The 27,227-nt window shown below is 50.9% G+C and overlaps 1 protein-coding gene across 11 annotated transcripts in view; it reads left to right on the forward strand.

Moving 5' to 3' along the window:
- GIT1 (GIT ArfGAP 1) overlaps nt 1-27,227 on the forward strand; it is a 583,248-nt gene that overhangs the window by 465,656 nt on the left and 90,365 nt on the right. For all 11 annotated transcript variants that reach the window (XM_069615265.1, XM_069615266.1, XM_069615270.1 and 8 more), the window contains one exon: nt 205-338. In XM_069615265.1, coding sequence (XP_069471366.1) covers nt 205-338 — 134 coding nt within the window. The remainder of the gene's footprint in view (nt 1-204; nt 339-27,227) is intronic.

Consider the following 27,227-nt stretch of genomic DNA (forward strand, 5'->3'; position numbering starts at 1 on the left):
CGTTCACCAGAGGCACAGGGTAGAAACGGTAGGAAGAACTTTATTTCACTTTGTGTCTCGTTAACTATCCCTCACTCGTGATCTCTCTTCATTCTCTCCTGGACAAGTGCATTGAAGCAAACTGAGGGCAGCATACATGCTATTCACTATGAATGTCCTCTAAATAAGCTGCTCCTCACCTTCTTTGTGTTTTATTCTTCTTAGATAACATTGACTACTCTTTACGGAACCCAAGTGACACGGATGACCAGCATGATTATGACAGCGTAGCATCTGACGAGGACACGGACCAGGAACCCCTGAGGAACTCCAACTCTGGACGAAACAACCGTGCCAGGGTGAGCAGGTGACACCCTCTGGCTACATCTCTGTTAAGGCTTGGATTTAAAGCTTTTCTCTGCATTATGCCCTCTTTTGTTCTTGTTCACACTATACGCCTCTGGGTATGGAATTCCTCTTTCGGACTCATTCTTCACCCTTCATATTTCCTCTTGCATTCCTCAGATTTATTTTGCTTTTTTCATAGTATTGGATGGGGGCTGTTTATATCCGCTTCCTTAGTCACACTCCCTTTAGTCAGGGCCTGTTCTACAAAATGGCAATTCTGCATAACAGTTTGACAGCACCACCAATAGAGGAGCACAAAGGAGCACCATATTACCCTAAAAATGACACTAAAATGACGCGTTATCTAGAGCCGCTTGGTCACTCCCCACCCCCCTTGGTCACAACCTGTCAGTCACTCTTGGTCACTCTCCCCACCCATTTCTTGGTTACGCTTCCACCTCCCCTTTCGCGGTCACCCCCGCTCGTTCACTCAATTTCCCCGTCACTCTATTACCCCAGGACCATTATTGAACTCTCCCCTGTCCCCCCTCCCCTTTCAGCAATTTACAAGCCCCTCTTCACTCAACCTGCCCTCTCTTGGTCACTCTTATCCCCTCCACCTTCTCTGCCACTCAACTCCCATCCCCCTCTCTCTTGGCCACTCATCCCGCTCCTCCTTTCTCTTCACCCGTCTCTTCCTCCCACCTTTCTTCCCCCAGCCCTCCCTCCCCTCCCCTCCTCCCTCCCACCCCTTCTCCTTCCAACGTCCCTGCCCTCCCACCCCTTCTCCTTCCAACGTCCCTGCCCTCCCACCCCTTCTCCTTCCAACGTCCCTGCCCTCCCACCCCTTCTCCTTCCAACGTCCCGCCCTCCCACCCCTTCTCCTTCCAACGTCCCGCCCTCCCACCCCTTCTCCTTCCAACGCCCCGCCCTCCCACCCCTTCTCCTTCCAACGCCCCGCCCTCCCACCCCTTCTCCTTCCAACGCCCCGCCCTCCCACCCCTTCTCCTTCCAACGCCCCGCCCTCCCACCCCTTCTCCTTCCAACGCCCCGCCCTCCCACCCCTTCTCCTTCCAACGCCCCGCCCTCCCACCCCTTCTCCTTCCAACGCCCCGCCCTCCCACCCCTTCTCCTTCCAACGCCCCGCCCTCCCACCCCTTCTCCTTCCAACGCCCCGCCCTCCCACCCCTTCTCCTTCCAACGCCCCGCCCTCCCACCCCTTCTCCTTCCAACGCCCCGCCCTCCCACCCCTTCTCCTTCCAACGCCCCGCCCTCCCACCCCTTCTCCTTCCAACGCCCCGCCCTCCCACCCCTTCTCCTTCCAACGCCCCGCCCTCCCACCCCTTCTCCTTCCAACGCCCCGCCCTCCCACCCCTTCTCCTTCCAACGCCCCGCCCTCCCACCCCTTCTCCTTCCAACGCCCCGCCCTCCCACCCCTTCTCCTTCCAACGCCCCGCCCTCCCACCCCTTCTCCTTCCAACGCCCCGCCCTCCCACCCCTTCTCCTTCCAACGCCCCGCCCTCCCACCCCTTCTCCTTCCAACGCCCCGCCCTCCCACCCCTTCTCCTTCCAACGCCCCGCCCTCCCACCCCTTCTCCTTCCAACGCCCCGCCCTCCCACCCCTTCTCCTTCCAACGCCCCGCCCTCCCACCCCTTCTCCTTCCAACGCTCCGCCCTCCCACCCCTTCTCCGTCCAACGCCCCGCCCTCCCACCCCTTCTCCGTCCAACGCCCCGCCCTCCCACCCCTTCTCCGTCCAACGCCCCGCCCTCCCACCCCTTCTCCGTCCAACGCCCCTCCCTCCCACCTCTTCTCAGTCCAACGCCCCGCCCTCCCACCCCTTCTCCGTCCAACGCCCCGCCCTCCCACCCCTTCTCCGTCCAACGCCCCGCCCTCCCACCCCTTCTCCGTCCAACGCCCCGCCCTCCCACCCCTTCTCCGTCCAACGCCCCGCCCTCCCACCCCTTCTCCGTCCAACGCCCCGCCCTCCCACCCCTTCTCCGTCCAACGCCCCGCCCTCCCACCCCTTCTCCGTCCAACGCCCCGCCCTCCCACCCCTTCTCCGTCCAACGCCCCGCCCTCCCACCCCTTCTCCGTCCAACGCCCCGCCCTCCCACCCCTTCTCCGTCCAACGCCCCGCCCTCCCACCCCTTCTCCGTCCAACGCCCCGCCCTCCCACCCCTTCTCCGTCCAACGCCCCGCCCTCCCACCCCTTCTCCGTCCAACGCCCCGCCCTCCCACCCCTTCTCCGTCCAACGCCCCGCCCTCCCACCCCTTTTCCGTCCAACGCCCCGCCCTCCCACCCCTTTTCCTTCCAACGCCCCCGCCCTCCCACCCCTTTTCCTTCCAACGCCCCCGCCCTCCCACCCCTTCTCCTCCCAACGCCCCCGCCCTCCCACCCCTTCTCCTCCCAACGCCCCCGCCCTACCACCCCTTCTCCTCCCAACGCCCCCGCCCTCCCACCCCTTCTCCTCCCAACGCCCCCGCCCTCCCACCCCTTCTCCTCCCAACGCCCCCGCCCTCCCACCCCTTCTCCTCCCAACGCCCCCGCCCTCCCACCCCTTCTCCTTCCAACGCCCGTGCCCTCCCACCCCTTTTCCTCCCAACGCCCCCGCCCTCCCACCCCTTCTCCTCCCAACGCCCCCGCCCTCCCACCCCTTCTCCTCCCAACGCCCCCGCCCTCCCACCCCTTCTCCTTCCAACGCCCCCGCCCTCCCACCCCTTCTCCTTCCAACGCCCCCCGCCCTCCCACCCCTTCTCCTTCCAACGGTCCCCGCCCTCCCACCCCTTCTCCTTCCAACGGTCCCCGCCCTCCCACCCCTTCTCCTTCCAACGGTCCCCGCCCTCCCACCCCTTCTCCTTCCAACGGTCCCCGCCCTCCCACCCCTTCTCCTTCCAACGGCCCCCGCCCTCCCACCCCTTCTCCTTCCAACGGCCCCCGCCCTCCCACCCCTTCTCCTTCCAACGGCCCCCGCCCTCCCACCCCTTCTCCTTCCAACGCCCCCGCCCTCCCACCCCTTCTCCTTCCAACGCCCCCCGCCCTCCCACCCCTTCTCCTTCCAACGCCCCCGCCCTCCCACCCCTTCTCCTTCCAACGCCCCCGCCCTCCCACCCCTTCTCCTTCCAACGCCCCCCGCCCTCCCACCCCTTCTCCTTCCAACGGTCCCCGCCCTCCCACCCCTTCTCCTTCCAACGGTCCCCGCCCTCCCACCCCTTCTCCTTCCAACGCCCCCGCCCTCCCACCCCTTCTCCTTCCAACGCCCCCGCCCTCCCACCCCTTCTCCTTCCAACGCCCCCCGCCCTCCCACCCCTTCTCCTTCCAACGGTCCCCGCCCTCCCACCCCTTCTCCTTCCAACGGTCCCCGCCCTCCCACCCCTTCTCCTTCCAACGGTCCCCGCCCTCCCACCCCTTCTCCTTCCAACGGTCCCCGCCCTCCCACCCCTTCTCCTTCCAACGCCCCCCGCCCTCCCACCCCTTCTCCTTCCAACGGTCCCCGCCCTCCCACCCCTTCTCCTTCCAACGGTCCCCGCCCTCCCACCCCTTCTCCTTCCAACGGTCCCCGCCCTCCCACCCCTTCTCCTTCCAACGGTCCCCGCCCTCCCACCCCTTCTCCTTCCAACGCCCCCCGCCCTCCCACCCCTTCTCCTTCCAACGGTCCCCGCCCTCCCACCCCTTCTCCTTCCAACGGTCCCCGCCCTCCCACCCCTTCTCCTTCCAACGGTCCCCGCCCTCCCACCCCTTCTCCTTCCAACGCCCCCCGCCCTCCCACCCCTTCTCCTTCCAACGGTCCCCGCCCTCCCACCCCTTCTCCTTCCAACGGTCCCCGCCCTCCCACCCCTTCTCCTTCCAACGGTCCCCGCCCTCCCACCCCTTCTCCTTCCAACGGTCCCCGCCCTCCCACCCCTTCTCCTTCCAACGCCCCCCGCCCTCCCACCCCTTCTCCTTCCAACGGCCCCCGCCCTCCCACCCCTTCTCCTCTAGGTAACTCTTCAACCCCTCATTCACTGTGCATGTCCTTCTTTCTCTCATTTCCCTTACTGAACCACTGCTTTGTCATTGTTTTTTCAGCTGCACTACTTCTCTGTTTCACCCCCCTCTCCCATTTCCTCTGTCCTTTGTTGTCCTTCCCTTGGGTGTAAGATGGAAATGTAAGATGAGGGGTTGACTGAAAGGACTGTGGTCACATACACTTTACCATTGCAACAGAGTTGTTTTTCTTATAAGAACTTTCTTCGATGTAATGCCTGCTTGCAGCTGGATCTGAGGCTTGGTTGCTAAAAAGTCTTTGAGAGAGGAAAGTGGCAAGATAGCCTGAGTATACTAAATCACAACTGGGGAGGCACACCCAAATACTTTGTACTAATTTGTGTGAATAATGGATTCCTTAATCCAATAATAATGAAGACATTTGGTAGTGTCAAGAGGCTAAAGTTCTTAAGACCCAGAAACACACATCAATAAAAAGCGACCCAGAACTCTTGCACTTTAATTGAGAAAACAGTCTTCCAAATTCTTTAAATATAATTAAGGACACTTGAAGATAAATTATTGATGTTCAAAGATGTGCATATAAATTGTAGTGTAATTACATATTAGCTAAATTAACTTACAAAGTAAATTACATAGATGTGCAATAAAATCAATAACAATTCTAGCATGCTAATCAAATAAATACTTCATGCTATATTCCATCAGTCATGAAAACATCATACACATAGATCTCTAAAATAGTCTAAACTCTTGCCAAAAAACTATTGTACTGGACAATTACAACCGATGGAACTGGACTAAGGCCATAAATGAATTTTGAAATTGTCCTTGCTCACTGTGTTTCAGAAAGGTCCTAATCTGTTCTCATTATAAAAAATAAAATCTATGTAATACGTATAGGTATCCCACTAATATGCCTTTTTTCTGGATCAAACAACCAAAATACTGACCTTGATATATTGTCACTGAAATAGAGGATTTTAATGCAACAGTGATTTTAAGTCTGTAACTGAAATTTGGTGGAAATAGCTTATAACGTCCATTCACAACTACAGCTCAATCAGTTAACAAAGCTTCCTTACCAGCTGTGTTTTTTTAAATTCTTTTACTCTTACGCCCCGTCCCCTTTCTTCTATACTGTATGGGCGTCCCTTCCAAGGGACGGGAGACAGAACCCTTTTCACCAGAAAAAGTCTTCCCCTTTAAATTTAGAGGTGCATGGGGGTGCGTCCCAGAGAGCATGCGCTGCACTGACTCCGCCCTCCGGTGCCACACCCCAGTCCCCTTTTCCGCATTGACGGGAATGGGCCGAATTCACCAGCGCTCCTGGGTTCGGCTTCGGTCATGTATTTCCATGCGCGGATACTTCTGTCTTTTTTTTGTCTTATCTATCATTCAGGTACTCGGTCCTCGGGCATCGCGCTCCTCCCCGGCGCATGTCGACTTCCACAGGTGTCCATCCTGCAACAGGCTCTTCCCAACTTCAGACCCCCACGCCCCCTGCCTACGTTGCATTGGCTCAGACCACTGTTTACAATCATATTCGGCGTGTGACTCGCTGTCCTCCAAGGCGCTGAAGAACAGATTAGCCAGTTGGAAGGAGCTCTTCCAGAGGTCGCCTCCAGAGGATCTTAAGAACTTTGTGAAGCATCGAACCAGCCCCAAGGTAAGGCCAATGTTTTCTAGTGCACCCCGCAAGGGAGACTCCTTCCCAGGGACTCTCCCGCGTGGGAGGGACCGGCCAGGTCCTTCTATCGGCACGTGCCCCGAGGCTGTTGCAGCTACCGGCCTTCGGGTCGTGGGGTCCTCGGATCCTGCCGGGCGCAGTGTCGAGGGACCGGAGGGTTCTTGTACCGGGTCTTCATCCGAGGGTCTACGCCCTATTACCGGCACAATGGCCGAGGGACTACGCCCTGTTACCGGCAGTACGTCCGAGGGGGGTGCCTAAACACAGCTCTACTTACTTCCGAGTCGAGGGTGTCACACCTACCGGGCTGAGGCCCAAGGAGCAGGGTAGGCCTCGTGACCCACACGCAAGAGTCTTGGATGAGGTCGGGCCGAGCAACACGTCGCAGGCAGCTTGACAAAATGGCCGCCGCGCCAGAGAGAGGCACCTGTCCGATGCCATTCCACGAATTCGGCAAAGAACAAGTGTCTAGGTGGGACTGGCCTCAACCAGGTACATGGCCTACAGTCTACCCTTCATTTGCGCAGGGCAACTTTCCTTTGCGTCCATATGGACAGGGTACGCAGCGGCTTCAGCAGCCCCACCGCTACCCTGTCTGTACCCCCTGCCACCTCTTTGGCCAATGAGGAGGTGCTCTTCGAGAAGTTTCTTGGCCTCATGAGGTCTCCTCAGGTGGGGGGGGGTTATCATCAAAGATGCAGTCAGTTAGCTGCACCACAGACGTCTCCATCGGGCCCTGGTGCAGCCGCCTCCTGCGGCTCCACAGCCACCTCTGCCACCTCCTCAGCTGCCGGCTGATGGCCTTGTAACCCAGCCTCCGGTACCATCTACTCCTCCTCCACAAGATCTCCAGATACGGATGAAGAGGAGGATCCGGACACGCCATCCTCAGCCAGGGCCTTCCATGAACGTCTTGCTGGCCTGGCAGAGTACTTGGGGCTCCCCAACCCAAGGTCGAACAGCCGGCAGAGGGGGTTCTGGCTGAAGTCATCACGAGACACCCCTCTGCCAGCATGAGGATTCCACTGCAAACCGAGACCAAGAAAGTTTGGCTCAAGCCTCACTCTGTCCAGCCGGTCAACCGACGCCTGGATGCCAAGACACAGGCAGATGGAGGGGGATACACTCTTGCTCTCGACCCATCCTCAGCCACACTCCTCAGTGATCGCTGCAGCATCACTATACTAAGCTTGTTGTCCTCAGCCTCCGCCTTTGCGGTGCTGCTAGGCAAGGAGGAGAAGATTTTGGAGGTGCACGGCAAGAAAATCTACTCCAATGCCTCTTTACACCTGTGTCAGATGAACGCAGGCGCCATGCTGGCTGCCGCCAACAACAGTTATGGCGGGAAATTGCGGACTTCCTCCCGGAACTCCTCACCCAATGCCAATCACGCTTTAAGGCGGGGCTAGCAGATGCGAAGCGTGTGGCTCATGACCTCATGGAATCCACAGTGGCTCATATCGCTACCTCAGGCCGTGCCATCTGCATTGCCACGGACATGAGAACAGCCTGGCTCCAGGCAACGAAGTTCAACCTGGATGTCCATGAGCGCATTCTAGATCTTCCGTTCGAGGGGAGGGGGGGACCACTTCCACTCCTACGGATGAAGAGCTGGACAAAAAGAACAGCTCATAAACGGCAAAGTTTTTATCCATTCTTACTAAGACCACGCCCAAATCGTACACCCAATCTCAGTAGTGCTCAGAGAAGGGTTGTACCTAATGGAGGGTTCTGCGGCTTCCAGGAACGCAGATCCAGGCAGCCGGACCACTTGCCGTCTCAGAACCGGTGCAAACAACAAAAAAGGGGGGGGGGGGAGTAAGGGCTTTTTCCAGTCCCCCTCTGAGTGAGAGGGCACGACACGCCCCTTCGGGTCCACACGTCTTTGGTGGGGGGCAAGTTGGGGGCAGGCTGGCACCAGAATTTTGCGGACCCCTGGATCCTCTCCTTAGTATCCACGTGTTACCGCCTTCCTATCCCAACCTCTCCTCCCTCCTCCCCTCGGTGTCTAGTCAAAGGATCGAATCTAAAGGGTCGACAGTTCAAAGGATCAAATTTTTTGTTTTAATTATTATTTTTATTATTATTATCTTTATTGTTTTTGGTTTATACAAACCTTTACAAAATGAATTCTTTTCATAATACAATCGAATAATAGAAAAATTTACAAAAAGATTACAATACACTACACTTTTTAAAACACATTTGTCTAATACAATTCCAGACCAGCAATTCATATAAAACAGCTAAAAACAGACAATTCTTATTAAAACACTTGGAGCCTAGTACTTCTCAATATACATAATAATTGTACCAGATAACTGAGACATTATTAATAATCTGAGACTTCAACTCATTGTTTCTTAAAAGCTTCCTGAGTATTTAAACGCTTAGGCAGTCTTTATCAAATTCATGTTAATTCACAGATAATTCTCAAAAATTCATTAATACGTATTTTTAAAACCGTCGAGTTACCATGAAGCATTTCGAACCACAAGATGCATCTATTTACATTCGATGTGTCATGGACAAACATTGCAAAGTATTCCATTCTTTGTTTCAGTAAAGCAGGACAAACCAACAACAAGTGCATTAATGATTCATTAACCCTGGTACCAACACAGTGTCTGCAGGATTTCTTTGCCACATTCCTGCGCCTTATATTCTGAATTTCATGAGTGCTTAAAACGTTAAAACGAAATCTCATGAATTGGTTTCTATATGCTCTGGATGGATATTTTTCTAGGTATTTCTCAGGATAAGGTTTCCATTTCCAGAATGATATAGCTTGTGAATATATCGAGGAGTTTAAGATTACCACATTGTTCTCCAACCAGTCTGAGGCTTTTAATAATTCTTTCACTTTAAGAGGATTCCTTTTTAGATTTTCTAATGTGAGGCCTAAATCACTTAGAATTTTCACACAATCTCTTTTTAACTCACAAATGAAAACCCCCAAGCATGTCAACTCCCAAGAAATAATAAAGTGTGTTATCCTCAGACATCATGCACTTACGTAATAGAGATAATTTTTTCCAATGTACTGTACACTTTAAAGAGGACAAACCTAACTCATAATGTAGGAGTTCCATAGGCAAACATTTCGGTAGATACCTTAAAACCCTTCGCCATACTTGTGCTTCAACTATTTTCAGATAAGATACCAATTCTTCAGAGTAAAACTCAAGACCGTATGTCAATCGTGGAATAGCTTTTGACTGGTAAAACAGAATACAAGGCATCATTGTGAACCTGCCATATCTTCTCTCCACAACTGATATCTGATTGGCAATAGCAGAGGCTTTTATACCGAGATGACTTTTTATAAAGCCTAACGAATAAGGAGATGTATATATATAACCCAGGTATTTTAGCATTGATTTGTTTTTTTAATTTTAGACCACCACATATAATCGAGAAAGAATCTTCTTTTATATTTTTCACACCTGTGTAAAATATTATTGTTTTATTAGGGTTTATCAGTAGCTTTCTATTCAGGATGAATTTCTCAAATGCTACAATCATCCTTTGCAAACCCACCTTAGTCCCATCAAATAACAAAAAGTCATCCGCATAAGCGATCCAATTCAATCTTATTTTGCCCAATTTAGGTGAGACTAAACCACTATCATCTAGAAAGCTCCCTGCTTTTGAGACATAAAGATTGAACAGTGTTGCTGCTAATCTGCAGCCTTGTTTTAGACCATTATGAGTAGAAATTTGATCAGATAATAGGCCACTATTGTTAAGTCTCACTCTAAGCACAGTGTTCGAATAAAGAGCTATTATAACATCTAGCAGGTTTTTTTCTACACCAAGATCAAGTAAGGTTGTCCATAGGGTTTTCCTATCGACCATGTCGAAAGCCATGGATGCTAAATATAATGGCGGCTTGTCTTTTATTCTAGCCATACTCAACAAATTTGCTACAACTGATCTGCCCATATCTGTGCCCATCCCTTCTCTGAAACCTATTTGTTTTATATCTAATATGTTCTTATTTTTTATCCATAGATTCAACTCATCCAAAACAATTGCTGCAAAGATCTTAGATTCTAGATCTGTTAGCATGATTGGCCGGTAATTCAGGGGACTTAGGCGGTTACCCTTTTTGTGTATCAATATTAAGTATGACAACTTCCAAGAATTAGGGATTTTCCTCTCATATATAATGGAACTAAACATACAGTTCAATAAACCTGCCCATAATGTTACATTGTTTTTCAATGTAATATAGGAAAGATTGTTAGGACCGGGGGTGCATGTAGACTTAACTTTGTTTATATGCCTGGAGATGTTATTTAATGATATGTTCAGCGACCACAACTGGTCATTAATGTGTTGGGTTAAGAATTGGGTGTCTGATTGTTGGTACAACTTCTCAAAGTGGTCTACCCATATTTGCCCAGCAATTGGATTTGTTGTCAGTTGTTGCTGAGACACTTCAGTTCCATTGATTATAGACCATATATTCCTAGGGTTGCCATAATCTAGGGCATTAATAATCGCTTCCCCATCCTTTTGTGCCATATTTGCTCTGTGAGACAGTAACCAGTTTTTATATTTCTGCTTGATCTGTTTTGTTTTATAGATCAGTTCTATCTGATTTGATGTTTCCTTTTTTACTATACGCAGTTCTTTTCTTAACAAAGCCTTCCTATTTTGTACTTCAATATCAAATACGTGTAGACATTTGTTATTGAATATTTGCGAAGTTGATTTTGTGATATTGCCTTTTGCCAGCATATGTGCTACATATGTTTCAAAACAATCTCCTGAGTAAGTTGCAAGTTTCCACTCAATTGACGAAGATAAGTAGTCATGTAACATCAAGGTATTTAGCTTGGTTATATTTTCAGGGGTCCATTTTACCTTAGTACCAGCAACATTAACTATGATGTTCCCCATATTTTGCACTACATCTATATTTACCTTCCTCCAGGGTAAACCTGTAGATAGCAATGCATGGTCACTTTCCAGCATACTAGTCACCTTTAGTGAACAAGAGTAATCTTGAGAGTTATTGCTTACAAAGATGTAGTCCAATATGGAACTAAGGCCCCGTGCTTGCCAAGTTGGAGTGATATTAAACAGAGGCTGCATTCCCCAACTATGCATGAAAACCACCCACATACTACCTCTGTACACTTTATTGCGGGCCCCCAGAGCCTCCAAATCTGTGGATGCTAGAATCCAGGTTGCATCATCATATTCCATGCTGCAATCTGCATTCAGATCTCCTGCGAGCAGCAAAGCACCACCCATGTTTGATTCCAACCAATCATGTAATATTTGATTAAGCATTGCAAATAGCTTTAAAAGCTCTGTGTTTGTATGAGTGGCGGTGTTCCAGTATACATTTAACAACATTATGAAAACATTGCCCTTTTCTGTGGCTAATCTAAAAGTACCAACAATTGCACAATCCATAACCTGCTGTTCAGAAACCATCTTTATATTAGTCTCTGATCGATAACCCAATACAAGGCCACCACTAGGACGGCCATGAGGACCCTTAGATGCCTTCATATTAATTGTACCATAGCCATCCCATAATAAATTGCCTGTAGCCCAGGTCTCTTGCAACAAGACAAAGTCATAACACTTTAACATTTCAACAATTTTTGCATTAGCAGTCAAATGTGAGCATCCCCTAGTATTCCATGGTGCAAGGTTAAATGCTGTATCTTCGCTAAAGTGGATCCTTCATTGATTTCAGCTTATCTATGGATTCCCTGAGAGATAGGGCTAGCCATCTCCATTCTTGCATGTCAGAGAGTTGGGATTTAACTTCCATCATTACCGGCTTGTCCCCTTCTTTACCGGTAGAGCACCTAACCTCTTGTGAATAAATACCTTGATTAGAGGGATGTTTCATATAACCTTCATTTGAGCCCAAATTTCTGTCAATATTATGTGACTCCTGAAATTCCATCACATCAAATCCTCTTTTTTGAAGAGCACCCGCTTCTTTTAATATAAGTGTTCGGACCAATGGAGAATTTATTATTAGTCTAACATAGTCATATCTCTCTTCGTGGATAAAGTCTACAAGTTGAATGTCTGAAGAGGTTATTAGACGTAGTTCATCAATGTCATTAAATAAACTTAAAATGTACTGCCTATTTAGGGACCAGGGTCCCCCATCATCAAAGACGTAGTAAAGCACCAGACTTGGTTCATTTGGATACACAGGACGCCTTAGGTTATGGGTCTCATTTCTCTTGTTACTATTGGCCATATGGTCAGATTCTTGAAATTGATAACGATCCTGTCTGCCTTGAATCGACCCTATACCTGAGTTTTGGCTTAGTACTGCATCAGGCAACCAGGTATTTCTGCTTACACCACTTTCCATGGTAGGATTATCATGTTTACCCGCAGAGGGGCCCACTAAGCTTGGGAAGAGTTTTTTTGCTTCACTTAGTTTGTGATTCAGAATATCTTCAACAATGCTACTGACTACTTCCCTAGATAAATTAGGGTGATCAATAGTGCCTGTAGTCTGATTCACAGTTTTGTCCATTTTTGGTATAGTGGTTTCGACATTTTTTATTTGGGGAGACTCAAGAATTTTGTCTTTTACATTGAGGTCGAGAGACTTGTACTCCTGCATGCCCTCTTTAGGATTGCCACGTAAAGTTACCCCACCACTTTTATTGTCAGTTTGGTGAGCCACTATAATTTCTTTAGCTTGTGCTACTGGGAATATGGAACAAGCGGTGGGGGTACAATCCATGAATGTGGGAGTATTTGGTCTAGATAAGGCATCCGGATTCTTAAAGATATCAAAAATGTCTTGAACCCCCCTTTCTAAGGCACGAAGATTACTATCAATCCTGTCAGAGGTAACTTTATTTTTAAGTACCGCTGACAGCATAGAGGTGCCTTCTGTATATTCTGATTTATCTGGGCTTCGTGTGGTGACCAATGGTAGGGCTGCCAATTTAACTGATAATGCGGGTGAAATTGGTTCTACTACATTATTATCGGCCACCACCTTGTTGATGTTATTGTTATCTTTCTTATCTAGCCAAGCCTCACGTATATCAAGAGTTCTCATGAATTTACGAGATGTAGTAAGGCTAGCCTTCGCTTGTTTTGCCTGTTTTTTTCTATTTCTTTTCTCCTTTTCTTTCGAAATTTTTTCAATGAACGCACCATTATCGTCATCACTAAGAGTAGTTACACCTTCAATAACAGTGGCAGGATCATTTGAACCTGATTTTACAATGTTAGTCTCTATCACACCAGGAGCCAATCCCTGCGAGATCTTTGAGGGAATTACATTTATGGCCAACTCTTTTATCTTTGTAATACCACTATTATCTAAGTGCTTTTTCATACAGTTGGGCTCAATATCGTATTTTGTGATCATTCGAGTTAGCATTTTAGGTAAAGCTGTAAAAGCCAACACCATCTCATTTAGCAATCTAGTATGAGTCTTTAGTTCAGATAGTACCATTGCTTGAATCTCTTTACAACATGTCCCAAAGGCCATAGCTGAATTTACATTGTTTATTTCCAATACTGAGGTAGTATCATAGCTTGAATCTTGGACCAAATGTTGTGATACATCCAACAATGAGGTTACTCCTATGCTAAAGATTGGTGGAGTATCAGCATAAATAGGACTCTCGTTCATTCTATCTTTTTTGCTGTCCGGTTCAATTTCCCTGTTTACGTCAACATCTGCAATTGAGCCCTCCTCAGCAAATAGAGATTGCGAACTTTCCGAAAGATGAACATCATTGATTAATGCCTTAGGGCTAGTTGTAAGTTTTTGTTCCATAGAACATGATTGTGCACAGTCCACCATCTCCCTTTCAGAATTGGTTAAGTCAGAGGCAGATAGGGCCGTTGCACGAGCAATACTCATTCTGGTGGCCATATGAGGCACAGACACGCTGGTAAAACGAAACTTTGTTTTAGCAGATTTTTTTACAGCTACTTTAACAGATTTTTTTGGGCTCATGACTCATTATACTACATCTAAAATGAGGCTCCGATCATATTTTTAGAAAGAAAAGAAAGACTATGACAGGTACTATAGTATGACAGGTCAATGTCTAGTTACCAAAAATGCCGAGAATTGGGCCGCCACCCCGCAGCCCTACCAGATCAAACAGACACAACAGACCACTTCCAAGGCCACTTCGCAAAGCACCCTCTGTGGAAAAAGATCGTATTCCTGCAATAATGCTATACACACGTGCGCGCGATCAAGATAAAGTAATCAAAAAGTGAAAGCAAAACTTGTCAAGACAGCTGCTCAGCGCAATGCCCAACAAACAGATAAATGTCGAATTCACCAAAATGTTAAATATGATGGAACATATCGAGCCGTTTACCCTGCAGTTTAAATGTTCGTCGGATTACCACATGTAGGTTAAATAGACTTAGCTAGGTTAAACTCTCATAGCACCAACTCACGTAAATCGATCTATCACGTCAGGTTGGAAGAGGGTAAAATTCACAAAAACACTCACCGCAGCTCGCTGCAAGCAGCGAACAGCCGAACAGCCACTTACAGAGCCACTTGCTCTGAGCGCGCGCGCGCATGAGCGCGCGGACACCACTTCTTATGGAATTCTGGGTAAAGTGGGAGGGGCCAATCAGTAGAATCTTCCCAATGCTTCACAGTGCTTCACGAGTAGAATACCCAGCCAAACAGCCACTTACAGAGCCACTTGCTCTGAGCAAGTTTTAATTATATATATTTTTAGGTTTTCGTTTAGGGAAAAAAAGTGTTTTTTTAGCAGAAAAAGGGGTTTGGGGGAGGGGGGGGGACCCCCCCAAAATAAATGTGGGAAAAAAAAAATCTGATCCTTTGAACTGTCGGCCCTTTCACTGTCGGCCCTTTCACTGTCGGCCCTTTCACTGTCGGCCCTTTCACTGTCGGCCCTTTCACTGTCGGCCCTTTCACTGTCGGCCCTTTCACTGTCGGCCCTTTCACTGTCGGCCCTTTCACTGTCGGCCCTTTCACTGTCGGCCCTTTCACTGTCGGCCCTTTCACTGTCGGCCCTTTCACTGTCGGCCCTTTCACTGTCGGCCCTTTCACTGTCGGCCCTTTCACTGTCGGCCCTTTCACTGTCGGCCCTTTCACTGTCGGCCCTTTCACTGTCGGCCCTTTCACTGTCGGCCCTTTCACTGTCGGCCCTTTCACTGTCGGCCCTTTCACTGTCGGCCCTTTCACTGTCGGCCCTTTCACTGTCGGCCCTTTCACTGTCGGCCCTTTCACTGTCGGCCCTTTCACTGTCGATCCTTTGATTGGCAACCCCTCCCCTCCCACAAGTTGGGACAGCAACTCTTTTGGTGGAGATCCGATTGCTTGTAGAGAGCCAGGCAGTGAAGCAAATTCCAGCCTCCCAGCGAGACTTTGGCTTTTACTCCAGGATTTTCACCATTCAGAAGAACCAGGCGGGCATGACAGTTGTGCTGGACCTTTCCACCCTCAACCTCTCCTTACCCCGGCAAAAATTCAAGATGGTTACGCCAGCTTTTATAGTGGAGACATTGGACAAGGGAGATTGGATGTGCTCCCTGGAGGTACCTACACGTCAGCCCCATCGTTCTTTCCTACGGTTCAGGATCATGGGCTACCATTTCCAATGCAAAGTCCTCCCGTTTGGCCTCAACTCGGCCCCCAGGGTCTTTACCAGACTCATGAACGCTGTAGCGGCCCTCCTCAGAGAGCAGGGCCTCAACATCTACCCATACCTTGATGACTGGCTCCTCAGGGCTACATCTCCGGAAGCGGTTCACCACTCTTCCCAGGCCCTTATGAACACACTGCACAACCTGGGCTTCTTGCTCAACCTCAAGAAGTCACAGCTGTTCCCTACATTCTGTCTGACATTCCTGGGACTCATTTGGGACACGTGCTCCGAGAAGGTTTTCCCGTCAGAATACAAGATCTCGGCCATCAAGAGAGCCACCGCCCACTTCCTCAGAAGAGACGTGACTTCGACATGGTGCTAGCAACATCTCCTGGGTCTACTAGCGGCGGTTCTGTTAGCCGTGCCACACACAAGACTAAGGATGAGAAGGATTCAGCTGCACTTTGCGGCATAATGTAATCGGGAGCGGGGCTCGCAATCCAAGACGATCAACGTTCCTCCATCTCTCCACCGGGACCTAACTTGGTGGTCCTTGGACGGGAAAGCCCCTTTGGCTGCCTTCTCCGCATGCCATCATAACCACAAACTCCTCGCTCGAGGGCTGGGGAGCCACCCTGGACAATCTCTCGGTCCACAGCGCCTGGACTCGACAGAAGCAGGACTACCACATCAATTGGTTGGAGCTGAAAGCCATCTGGCTAGCACTCAGCTTTCCTACCACTTCTCCAGGGTAAGGATGTCCTCATCCAGACAGACAACTCGACCAGTATGTACTACGTCAACAAGCAGGGAGGCACAGATCCCCCTCCTCTGTGCAGACTGGCGATCAGCATGTGGGACTGGCCCTCCCGGGGGAATCCAATCTGGAAGCGGACAGGCTAGCAGGCTGGGAGCAGACAATTACGAGTGGCAGCTAAATTACCTCGTTATTCAGGAGATCTCCAACAGGTGGGGTCACCCCCAAGTGGATCTCTTTGCCACCTGGCACAACAAGAAGTGTCCACAGTTCGCATCCTGGCAGGGTCAGGGCCCCGGCTCTCTGGGTGACGCATTTCACCTCCAGTGGACCGGCATGAAGGCCTACGCCTTCCCGCCCACTCCCCTGATCCACAGGGTAGTTTGCAAAATCAAGGAGTCGCGCCGACTCATCATTCTGATTGATCCATGGTGGCCGGTCAGACAATATTTTTCGGAGCTCCTCAGCCTATCGGAGGTGCCCCCTAAACACCTTCTGATGGGCCCAGCACATCTTATGGCACAGCAGGGGGGCAGAATCATCCACCCCGTGCCATGGAAACTAGCCCTCACAGCGTGGTACCTGAACAGGTAACGCTTCGGCACCTTAGCCTCTCACAGGCCAATCTGGAGATCATACAGAGTGCCAGGAGCAAAGCCACCAGGGCCCAGTGCAAGAGCAAACTGACCAGGTTCTGCCACTGGGCAGACTCCAAGGGAATTCACCCCTTGGCCTGCAAGTTGGACGACGTGCATTCTTTTTCGGCACACCTCGCGCTTTTGGGTGTACAGGTGGATACCTGCTGTTCATACCTTGCAGCCATTGGGGCTTACAGGAACTCAGAGGAGGGACTTTTCTCCTCCTCCAACCCAATCGTCAAAAATCTGACTGGCCTCGCTAGGCTATACTCGCCCGTCAAGAGACTGAACCCTGTGTGGGACCTTAACATAGTCTTGGGCGCACTGGCGCACAAACCATTAGAGCCCATGGCGTCCGTGGACATCCGGCTGGTCACCATCAAGACGGCCTTACTAGTCGGTCTTACCTCGGCTTGCAGAGTCAGCGAGACCTGCAGCGAGACCTTTCACAAGGACAAGGTAGTTTTGCGGACGTACCTGGCATTTCTGCCCAAGGTTCCATCTGCGTTCCACTTGAACGAGGAAATAGTCATTCCGTCGGTCTTTCCTGATCCCAAGGACAAAGCACAGAGTGCTGCACTGCCTGGATGTCAGGCGCACCCTAAATTTCTACTTGGGCAGGACCAAGGGCTTCCTCAAGTCGGACGCCCCGTTTGTCACTTTCGGCGGCTCGAGGTCAGGCTATCAGGCCTCTAAGGCTTCCATATCCCCCTGGATGGTCTCGGCCATCAAGGAAGCGTGTGAGGGCCAGCACAAGCCGCTTCTGGCTAACATGCATGCCTACACAGCCAGGGCCAAGGCAATGGCCATCGCCTTCCAGCGCCATGTACCCTGGCAGGTCATAAGCAGAGCAGCCACTTGGGCCTCTCCCTCGACTCTCTGCAAGCGTTACTGTTTGGATGCCGGCTCTAGATCGGATGCGGCTTTTGGACAGGCGGTTCTCACGAACCTATTTGCCTAAGGAGGGTCTCCTCTCCACCCTGGGGCTACAATCAGTTGTAATCACCCATATAGTATGGAGGAAATGGGACGCGACGTAAGAGTAATTATAATTCGAGGGGGATTGGGTCCTCCGACGTATTCCATATCTATGAGAGGTAATGTCCACAGCTGTGCTGCTTCGGAAAATCTTCGGCGTCTGCGTCCGACATCGATGTGCCGTCCCCAAGGACCTCCTCCGACGGCCAACGTCACCCGATGTGATAAGTAGGACGCATGACGCCCATAGCCTCAGTTCTGTTTTTTCCGCGAACGTGTTCGCTTCGTGAATCTCGGTACGCCTCGACTCTTGGAGTTTGCTGTTTTCTTCTCGGTTCGTTGAACCTGTTCGGGTTTTTGTGAAGACCTGTTCGTGGCGATGTCTACTTGGTCTTCAACCCCGCGTCCGGGCTTCAAGAAATGCGGGGACTGTGGGTCCAAGATGTCAGTCACGGACTCGCACGACGCCTGCCTCTGGTGCCTCGGGGAGGCACACGATACGGACGACTGTGTCGACTGCCAGTCGCTCACGGCCAAGGCCTTGCGGGAACGCAAGAAGAAGCTGTCGGTAGGTCGGGTGTCTAAGCCCCGGAAGTCTTGGTCTGCGGGGCTTTCGACGGATGACTCGAGAGGCGACTCTCCGCGTCATCGTCGGAAGTCCAGTGGGTCTCCTTCCAGGAGTCGGTCTCGCCACTCCTCCGCCTCTTCAGGGCATTCCCGGAAGCGCCGGCATCGGTCACCTTCCCCGTCCTCTTCCGAGAACTCCGCCCGTCGGCGGGTCGCTTATCCCACCATGCAAGCGACACCGGAGGAATGGGCTTCCTTCGGGAAGCAGATGCTAGCGATTCTTGAATCGCAGGGCACTGGTCCGTCCGCGCCTCCGAGTGGGGTCAGTCGGCACCGATTGAGAGACGCCGCTCGTGCGCCTTCGGGCTCGGGTGGTCAGTACGGCTCGCGAGAGAGGTCCCGCTCGGACAAGGGTAGCCGTTCTCGCCATGCCCGTTCCAGGTCCCGGTCCTCGACGCGCTCGAGACCGCGTGATCCTGTGCCATCTTCGAAGAAGACGTGGACGCCTGTGGCGCCGAGGTCGTCGACGATTTCTCTCGAGGCTCCGCCTCCAAGGGGGTCGTCGAAACGCTGTCGGCGCCTAGGTCGTTGAGACCCGCTCGGAGCTCCGGCTTCGAGGCCTGTGTCGACGCCGTCGATGCTGGCGGCGCTGCAGCTGACGTCGACGCCGATTCGCTCGACGTCAATGCCGTTTCTGTCGACGCCAGCTCGTTCGGCGCCCTCAACGCCTTTCAAGGCGGTGGTGTCGGAGGGGCCCCGTGGCACAGGGTTAGCCCCTAGAAAGGCTCTGGCTAAGGTCAGGCACAGCTTTGGTCCCCAGATGTCTTCCTCTCATCGCCTGGAGTACATTTCAGAGGGTGATGAGGCTCTGACGAATGCTTGGTTCCGGTTACGGTACCAGATGAGCTTATCTCGGTCCATAGCCAGTTTGATGACCTGAGGCAGTCACTGCATGATGCCAGTGGACTGGACACCTCTCCGGAGGTGGAGTTTTGTAGGCACGCCGGAGCCTGGCACTCATGCCGATTCTTCATATCAGCGCCTTATGTCTCGGGTCACTGAGTACTTGGGTTGGTCGGCTCCCCCAGGGGAGTTCATTCAGGATGATCTCACGGACATCCTTGATCTTGGTCCCCCCACTGACCTGGTATTGCCGTTTCATATGGCTCTGCAGAGAAGGGTGGCGGCGGCGGCTTGGACTGCTCCGGAGAGTCTCCCGGCAGTGGGCAAGTCTTTGCCGCGAAAATACTGTCCAGCCAGTAGCGACCCCTGCTACTTGTCCAGGCACCCCACTCCGGAGAGTTTGGTGGTGCAGGCGGCTACGGCCCCGGCAAAGCAGGCGTCGTATCCTACCATCCCTCCGGATTCGGACGACAAACGTTTTGACGGCTGGGCAAAGAAAGTGTTTTCTTCAGGGGATATGGCGCTTCAGGCGTCCAACTCCATATGTGCCTTGTCTCGTTTTCCACACACTCTGTGGAACTGTTGCATTAGCGGCTGAACATATTCCCGAAGGGGACGAACGGGATGGTTTCCTTGCTATGGTTCAGGATGGCAAGGATGCCATGTATGAGGCCGTTCAGTCGGGTTTGGACATGGCAGATTGTGTCAGCCGGTCCATGGCGGCGAGCACCGTAATACGCAGGTTTGCGTGGTTGCGGAAGTCTGGGTTCGCTCCTGATGTGCAGTCCTGGCTCCTCAACATGCCCTTTGACGGTGAACATCTTTTTGGCAGCAAGGCTGACGAGAGCCTTGAGAGGTTGTAGACCTCCAAAGCTGCAGCAAAGTCGATGGGCGCTGCAGTTCGACAACCTCCGCCTTTTCGTCCTAGGGGACAGCAATGGAGGGGAGGTTCCTTTTGCTATTACTCATCCTTCAGTAAAGCGAGAGGAGCTAGCAGTCGGAGGCCACCGTAGGAGTCCCAGAGGTGGAAACAAGGGTACTCGAAGTGCCAAGGCCGCTCGAGCAGTTGCCTCTTTGCCCTCAGGCAATGCCGCAGCCGCTACCACTCAGTCGTGAGGCCAGGTCCCATGGTTCGCCGGTTGGGGGAAGGCTGGCGCAGCATCTTGTAGAGTGGCGAGCCATTACTTCAGATGTGTGAGTTCTGGAGATCATAACCCATGGCTAAGTCTGGATCCGCTCCTTGCGCAGGAAATTCAAGCCCTGCTGGAGAAAGGGGCCATAGAACTGGTGCCTGTAGCGGAGAGGAACAAGGGATGGTATTCTCCTTATTTTTTGATTTCGAAGAAACACTGGGGATTGAGACCCATCATGGACTTGCGCGGTTTGAACAAACTCCTCAGGAAGGACAAGTTCAAGATGGTTACTCTCTCTCGAGTCCTCCAGGCCCTTCAACTTCATGACTGGTTGGTGTCTCTCGACCTCAAGGACGCTTACTTCCATGTGCCGATCCACCCCAAGCACAAGAAGTACCTGAGGTTTGCGGTTGGCGACTCGCATTTTCAGTTTCGGGTCCTGCCGTTCGGATTGACCTCCGCCCCGAGGGTTTTCACCAAGCTCATGGTGGTGGTGGTGGCAGCGCATCTCAGGAAAGGGGGGGGATTCACGTCTACCCCTACCTGGACGATTGGTTAATCAGGGGGAGCTCTCCCGAGCAAGTCCTGGATCATCTGTCCGTCACCTGCCACTCCCTTCACAAGCTGGGCTTCTCACTCAATTTAAAGAAGTCCCATTTGACGCCAACGCAGCGGCTCCAGTACATCGGAGCAGTGCTCGACACATCCCTGGGGCAGTGTTTTCCTCCCCAGGTGAGGGCTCTTCACATTCGGCAGATGGTGCACAAGTTTCAACTTGCCCAGAATCTCCCAGCGTCCGAGTTCTTGAGACTGCTCGGCCTCATGGCATCCTGCATTCTTCTGGTGCCAGAGGCTCGTCTGCGGATGAGATCTTTGTAGTGGGCACTCAAGCTCCAGTGGTCTCAGTCCTCCGGCAGGCTGTCGGACCCTGTTCAGGTGCCGACCTCGGTCGCCCAGGACCTTCTGTGGTAGGCCGTCGAAGGCAATCTAATGAAGGGGGCCCCATTTTGGCTGCCCTGGCCGGAGGTGACGATCGTGACGGACGTATCCCTCACGGGTTGGGGAGCTCATGCCAACGAGTTGACAGTCAGCAGTCGTTGGTCTCTGTCGGAGTCCAGACTCCATATCAATCTGTTGGAGCTGAGGGCCGTCAGGCTTGCCCTGAAGGCTTTTCTGCCGACTGTGCGAGGGAAGAGTGTCCTGATTCTAACGGACAACGCGGTGGCCATGCACTGCCTCAACAAAAAGGGGGGAGGGGGGGCAGGGTCACTTCCTCTGTGCAGGGAGGCGATGCAGCTCGAGTTCTGGGCCATCCAGCAGGAAGTTTCGGTCTCGGCCGTTCATCTGGCTGGAGACGACAACGAGACGGCGGACGCTCTGAGCAGGCAGAGCACGATCTCTCACGAGTGGGAGCTGGCTCAGGAGATTCTCCTGGAGATCTCCGCCCTTTGGGGGACCCCTCAAGTGGATCTCTTCGCCTCCAGTGTCAACCAGAAGTGTGAAAGGTTCTGCTCGTGGGAATTTCCGCCAAAAGGAGCCTTAGGAGACGCGCTTGTGGTGGAGTGGTCATTCCCACTGCTGTACCCGTTTCCTCCAGTCCCCGTCATCCCGCAAGTACTGCGGAGGTTACAGAGGTTCGGTTCCCGGATGATCCTCATTGCTCCGGCGTGGGCCCGGAGGACGTGGTACCCGGACCTTCTCGACTTGTCCATCTGCCCTCCACGTCGTCTTCCCTACCGAGACGATCTGCTGTCACGGGGGGGGGGGGTCAGGTTCTCCATTCAGAGGTCAGATCCCTCAACCTTCATGCTTGGCTTCTGAAAGCTTGAGGTATAAGGATTGGGACCTCCCTGAAGACGTGATGGAGGTGTTGCTCTCGGCCAGGCGGCCGGCAACAAAGTCTCTGTACCGTTGCCATTGGAGAGAGTTCTGCGACTGGTGCAGAGTTAAGAATGTGGATCCTTTTGAATGTGATATTCCCATGGTTCTGTATTTTTTGCTTTCCTCGCCCCACAGGGGCTTGCAAATGGGGACCGTTAAAGGTTACCTGGCGGCGCTGTCCATATTTAAGCGCTCGTCTGAAGAATGTTCCTATTTTAAGATTCCTTTAATTTCTCAGTTTTTAAAAGGGCTCACTAATGTGCTCCCTCCGTCACCTTTTCTGGTGCCCGGTTGGGATTTGAACCTTGTTCTTAAGTTTCTTATGGGTGATCCGTTGGAGCCTTTGCATTCTTGCCCTTTGAGACTGTTAACTCTGAAAACTGTTTTTGGTTGCGGTTACTTCCGCTTGCAGAGTGAGTGAGTTACAGGCACTTTCAGTTAAGCCACCCTTCACTGTGTATCATAAGGACAGGGTTGTCCTTAGAGTTCGTCGTCCTTTTCTTCCGAAGGTGGTTCGGAATTTAATTTGAGCCAGAAGGTTGTTCTTCCGACGTTCTATCCTCCTCCACATCCTGGGAAGGAAGAGGAGAGGCTCCATAGGCTTGATCCTAGGAGAGCGTTGAGCTTTTATATTTCGTGCATGTCCAGGTCAGAGTGGACGATCAACTTTTCATTGGTTACGCTGGAAAGCGTTTGGGACAAGCTGTGACGAAACAGACTGTCTCGTTGGATTATTTTAGCTATCTCCGAGTGTTACCGCTTGGCGGGTAAGGACCCTCCGGCTGGCTTCCGGGCCCATTCTACCAGGGGAGTGGCTGCGTCTACTGCCCTGCATGTTCCTATTCGTCACATCTGTGATGCATCCACCTGGGCTTCAGTACATACTTTTGTACAGCACTACTCCCTCGATTCCATCCGAGGGCAGGATCTGGCCTTTGGCAAGGCAGTCCTTTATTCCGCAATTTGGTTGGGCATGCTAAATTTGTGTTCTAAATTCTTTTCCCACCTCCTTGCTTGGTACTGCTTTGGGAGTCTGTCATAGATATGGAATACGTCGGAGGACCCAATCCCCTCGAAGAACAAGTTACTTTCTTACCTGGTAACGTTCTTTCGATGGGATGGTCCGACGTATTCCAGATCGCTCCCTCCCTACCTTCCCCGCTGCAGAATTTCTTTTGCGATTGCAGCTTGTGTACCGCAAAGCCTGGTGTGTCTGACTGGCAGAAAACTGGTGGCACACGTTCTGGGAGGAAAAAAAACTACAAATGAGGCTATGGGCGTCGTGGGTCCTACTTATCACATCGGGTGACGTCGGCCGTCTGAGGAGGTCCTCGGGGACGGCGCATCGACGCAGGACGCAGACGAAGATTTTCCGAAGCAGCACAGGTGTGGACATTACCTGTCATAGATATGGAATACGTCGTCAGACCATCCCATCGAAAGAACGTTACCAGGTAAGAAAGTAACATGTTCGTTACTCACAGCAGTGACTCACATACTCTCAGTCCCCTTTCCTCCATACGTCCCACCAACCTCCCTCCAATAATGCTGGTGTCATTCGGCAATGTTAAAACTATTGTTGACGTGTCAATGGGGACTGAGGTGTGAACCCTGTGGAAGTCGACATGCGCCCGGGAGGAGCGTGATGCCTGAGGACCTAGTACCTGAATGATAGATGAGACAAAGAAAAGACAGAGAAGTATCCGTGCATGGAATTACATGACCGAAGCCAACCAGGAGCGCTGTTGAATTCGGCCCGTTCCCGTTAATGCGGAAAAGGGGACTGGGGTGTGGCGCCTGAGGGGGGAGTCAGGGCAGCACATGCTTCCTGGGCCGCGTCCCTCTAAATTTAAAGGGAAGAAGGTTTTTTTCTGGTGAAAAAGGTTCTGTCTCCCGTCCCTTGGAAGGGACACCCATACAGTATGGAGGAAAGGAGACTATGGACTAAGAGTACGTTAATCACTACGGTGGAAGAACCAAAGTTGGAAATGTATTATAACAATATAGAATCGTATAGCCTTCATTTTGTTAAGTAACCTCTAAAATAAAATATACTAATGTTATCAAATTGTCTTGATTAGGTACTTTCATAATAAAACCTATTGGAAAAAGATAGTTAATACTTAGTTTTAAAAGGGGGGAAGGGGGGGCGTAAAGGCCATCAATCATTGTTTCAAGAATAGGGACTGCTAACTGGTATCTATCCTGATCACTTAACTGCATATTTTCTGAAAGCAATCCAGATTGCTATCATATATAGAACTACAGTGAATCCATCAAACCCATTTTGCAATCTGTATGACCAGTCTCTATTAAGTACTTACAAAGATGCCTGGAGAATCTTCCTGCATCCTTTCTTGAAAAGTTGAAAAAAACAAACCGAATGATGCAGCCTCATTTTATAGTATGGACAGTTGAAGCGGGAAACCATGTCTAACTGGAAAGGAAGTTGCGTGGTCAGTTGACTGACTAACTTTACTGCAAAAGTGGTGCTCCATCTCCATTATCTTGGGCCAACTTTTAGTTATATTTGGTAGTTGGAAGGACTTCTGCAGAACCTCCTTGCATCATAGGAATGTTAAACGAAACCCAGACATTATGCTAGATATAATCAATGAGTATTTGATGGTACAGAGAAACATGTCCGCCCAGAGATATTACTCATAAATCTTAGATTGCATAGCTTAACTACAAAAGTAACACTCAATATCTGCCCTCTTGTGAAAATGTTTTAAATGGAAGGTAATAGTATTCTTACAGAGCACTTACCCAGGTAGGACTGCATTCAGAAAATACATCAGTCAAGTGAAAATATTTTTTTCAAAATCTAAACAAAACATACAATGCTTATAAATGTCAATATAATAATTCAAAACAATATTCTATAAATAAAAAATGAAATTAACAGTACATGTATAGACTCGAGGAAAACATAAATTCACAACAAAACTGAACAATCCATGTTATTTGCTTATTAAAATGAATGTGAATTTAAACTATTGAAACCATAACCATTCATTTACACGTCTTGATAAATTAAAATCATCAAATTAAAAAACCACTTCAACTAATAGCTTCATGGTCAAGCAGTCAAGAGTTCGAAGTATAATTACCACCTAATAATTCTTCAAAAAGTATAAAAAATGACGATACTAAAAGCCTCCAGGGCGATGAGTACCATCAAAATAGGCGCAGCGGGCATTTCCGTATTTAGCGACTACTCCCAGGAGGTTGCAAGGCGACGTAAGGCCTTCAACCCGATCTTCGAAGCGCTGAAAGATCAGGATGTCCGCCACTACCTGAAATTCCCAGCAACATGGTGCGTCCAACACGACAAACAATGGCATAGCTTCGAAGACCCACAAACAGCAAACAGCCTGCCACTTCCTACAACAGCGCAATATAGTCTCCACTGATTATGAGCAACCATCTCTGGAGACCCAGTGCCTGGATTACCGCCCCCACCCCAACCTAGAAAGATCTCAGACCAGAGAGAAATGGCACAAAAACAGTCGACTGCTGAAAGGCTGGGGACCAAAGCGCTGAAAATGTCAGGCTACAACAGCGGACCATGCAACAGCCCGGACTGGCAAACAACTTCTGGATCCTTGCGGTTGACTCCTTGGACACGTCCATAATAGTCCAGCAAGTCTACACGATCATCACGTTTCAGGAGACGTATCCTACTACCGGAGGCAGGCCACTGCCTCGACAGGGGCTTAAAGCGGCTACAAAGCTCCCGAAGTCGGGTGCGGCATAAAAGGATGGGGGAAGCTGGTGGTACCAGCCCCCCAAACTGAAACATTTGCCAATTGTTGGGTGCCGACAAGGGGTTAGCCCCACCCAACGTTTGCATTATGCAGTTTGTTTTAGAGTTGTTACTGGCTCATGTTGGAGCCAGAGTGAGTTGCATGCTCTAAGAATGAGGCAGTGGCGACCATACCAAGCAATGGGCACATACAATACCGCCCACTGGTGGTCCCAACTAGCGAATGCCCGCACGCACAGATACAGTCACAGAGGTAATGGCCCTCAATATTAATCTAGTATCCCTTAACGTTCAGGGCCTTGGCCACCCCATCAAGCGCAGAAGAATGCTTAACAGCATGCGCGACCTCCAAGGGGACATTATATTCCTCCAAGAAACACACCTAGATATCATTGAATCCGGGAAACTGCAGCGAGGCTGGGTGGGAACTTTATTCCACTCTCCACAGCACAGGAAAAGGTGTGTATCCATACTTGTCAACAAGCGGGTCCCATTCCAGGTTAAACAGTCGTAGACAAGGAAGGCAGATTTATACTTGCACAAGGCCTAATACACCAGCATCCAATCACGCTCCTCAATGTGTACGCCCCCACAGCGGATGCCCCTTCCTTCTTTACCAAAATGTTCACGGCCTGCGTGCAACATATGACCAACATCATGTTTATCGGGGGGGGGGTCTCAACATGGCGGTAGACCCCTTAGATCGCCAAGGCACCATGGCAGGGGGTCCCAACACACTTAAGAAACGGGTAGCGCTCCCGTCCTTAATGCAAGGCAAGACCTTTGCCTCATAGGCATATGGAGGGTAATGCACGGCCAAAAGCGGGACTTAATATTCTACTCTCATCCCCATGACAGCTAGTCCCGGCTAGACTACTGGCTGATCCCTATCAACATGTGATATCTGGTGACCGAATGTGCCATTCTCCCGACCACCGTTTCTGACTATGCCCCAGTCCTACTGCGTACCACTCTACCTGATACAGTTCGCAAACCTC

The sequence above is a fragment of the Ambystoma mexicanum genome, chromosome 9 (genome assembly GCF_040938575.1).
Source record: "Ambystoma mexicanum isolate Mex_15411 chromosome 9, UKY_AmexF1_1, whole genome shotgun sequence".
Classification (NCBI taxonomy): Eukaryota; Metazoa; Chordata; class Amphibia; order Caudata; family Ambystomatidae; genus Ambystoma; species Ambystoma mexicanum.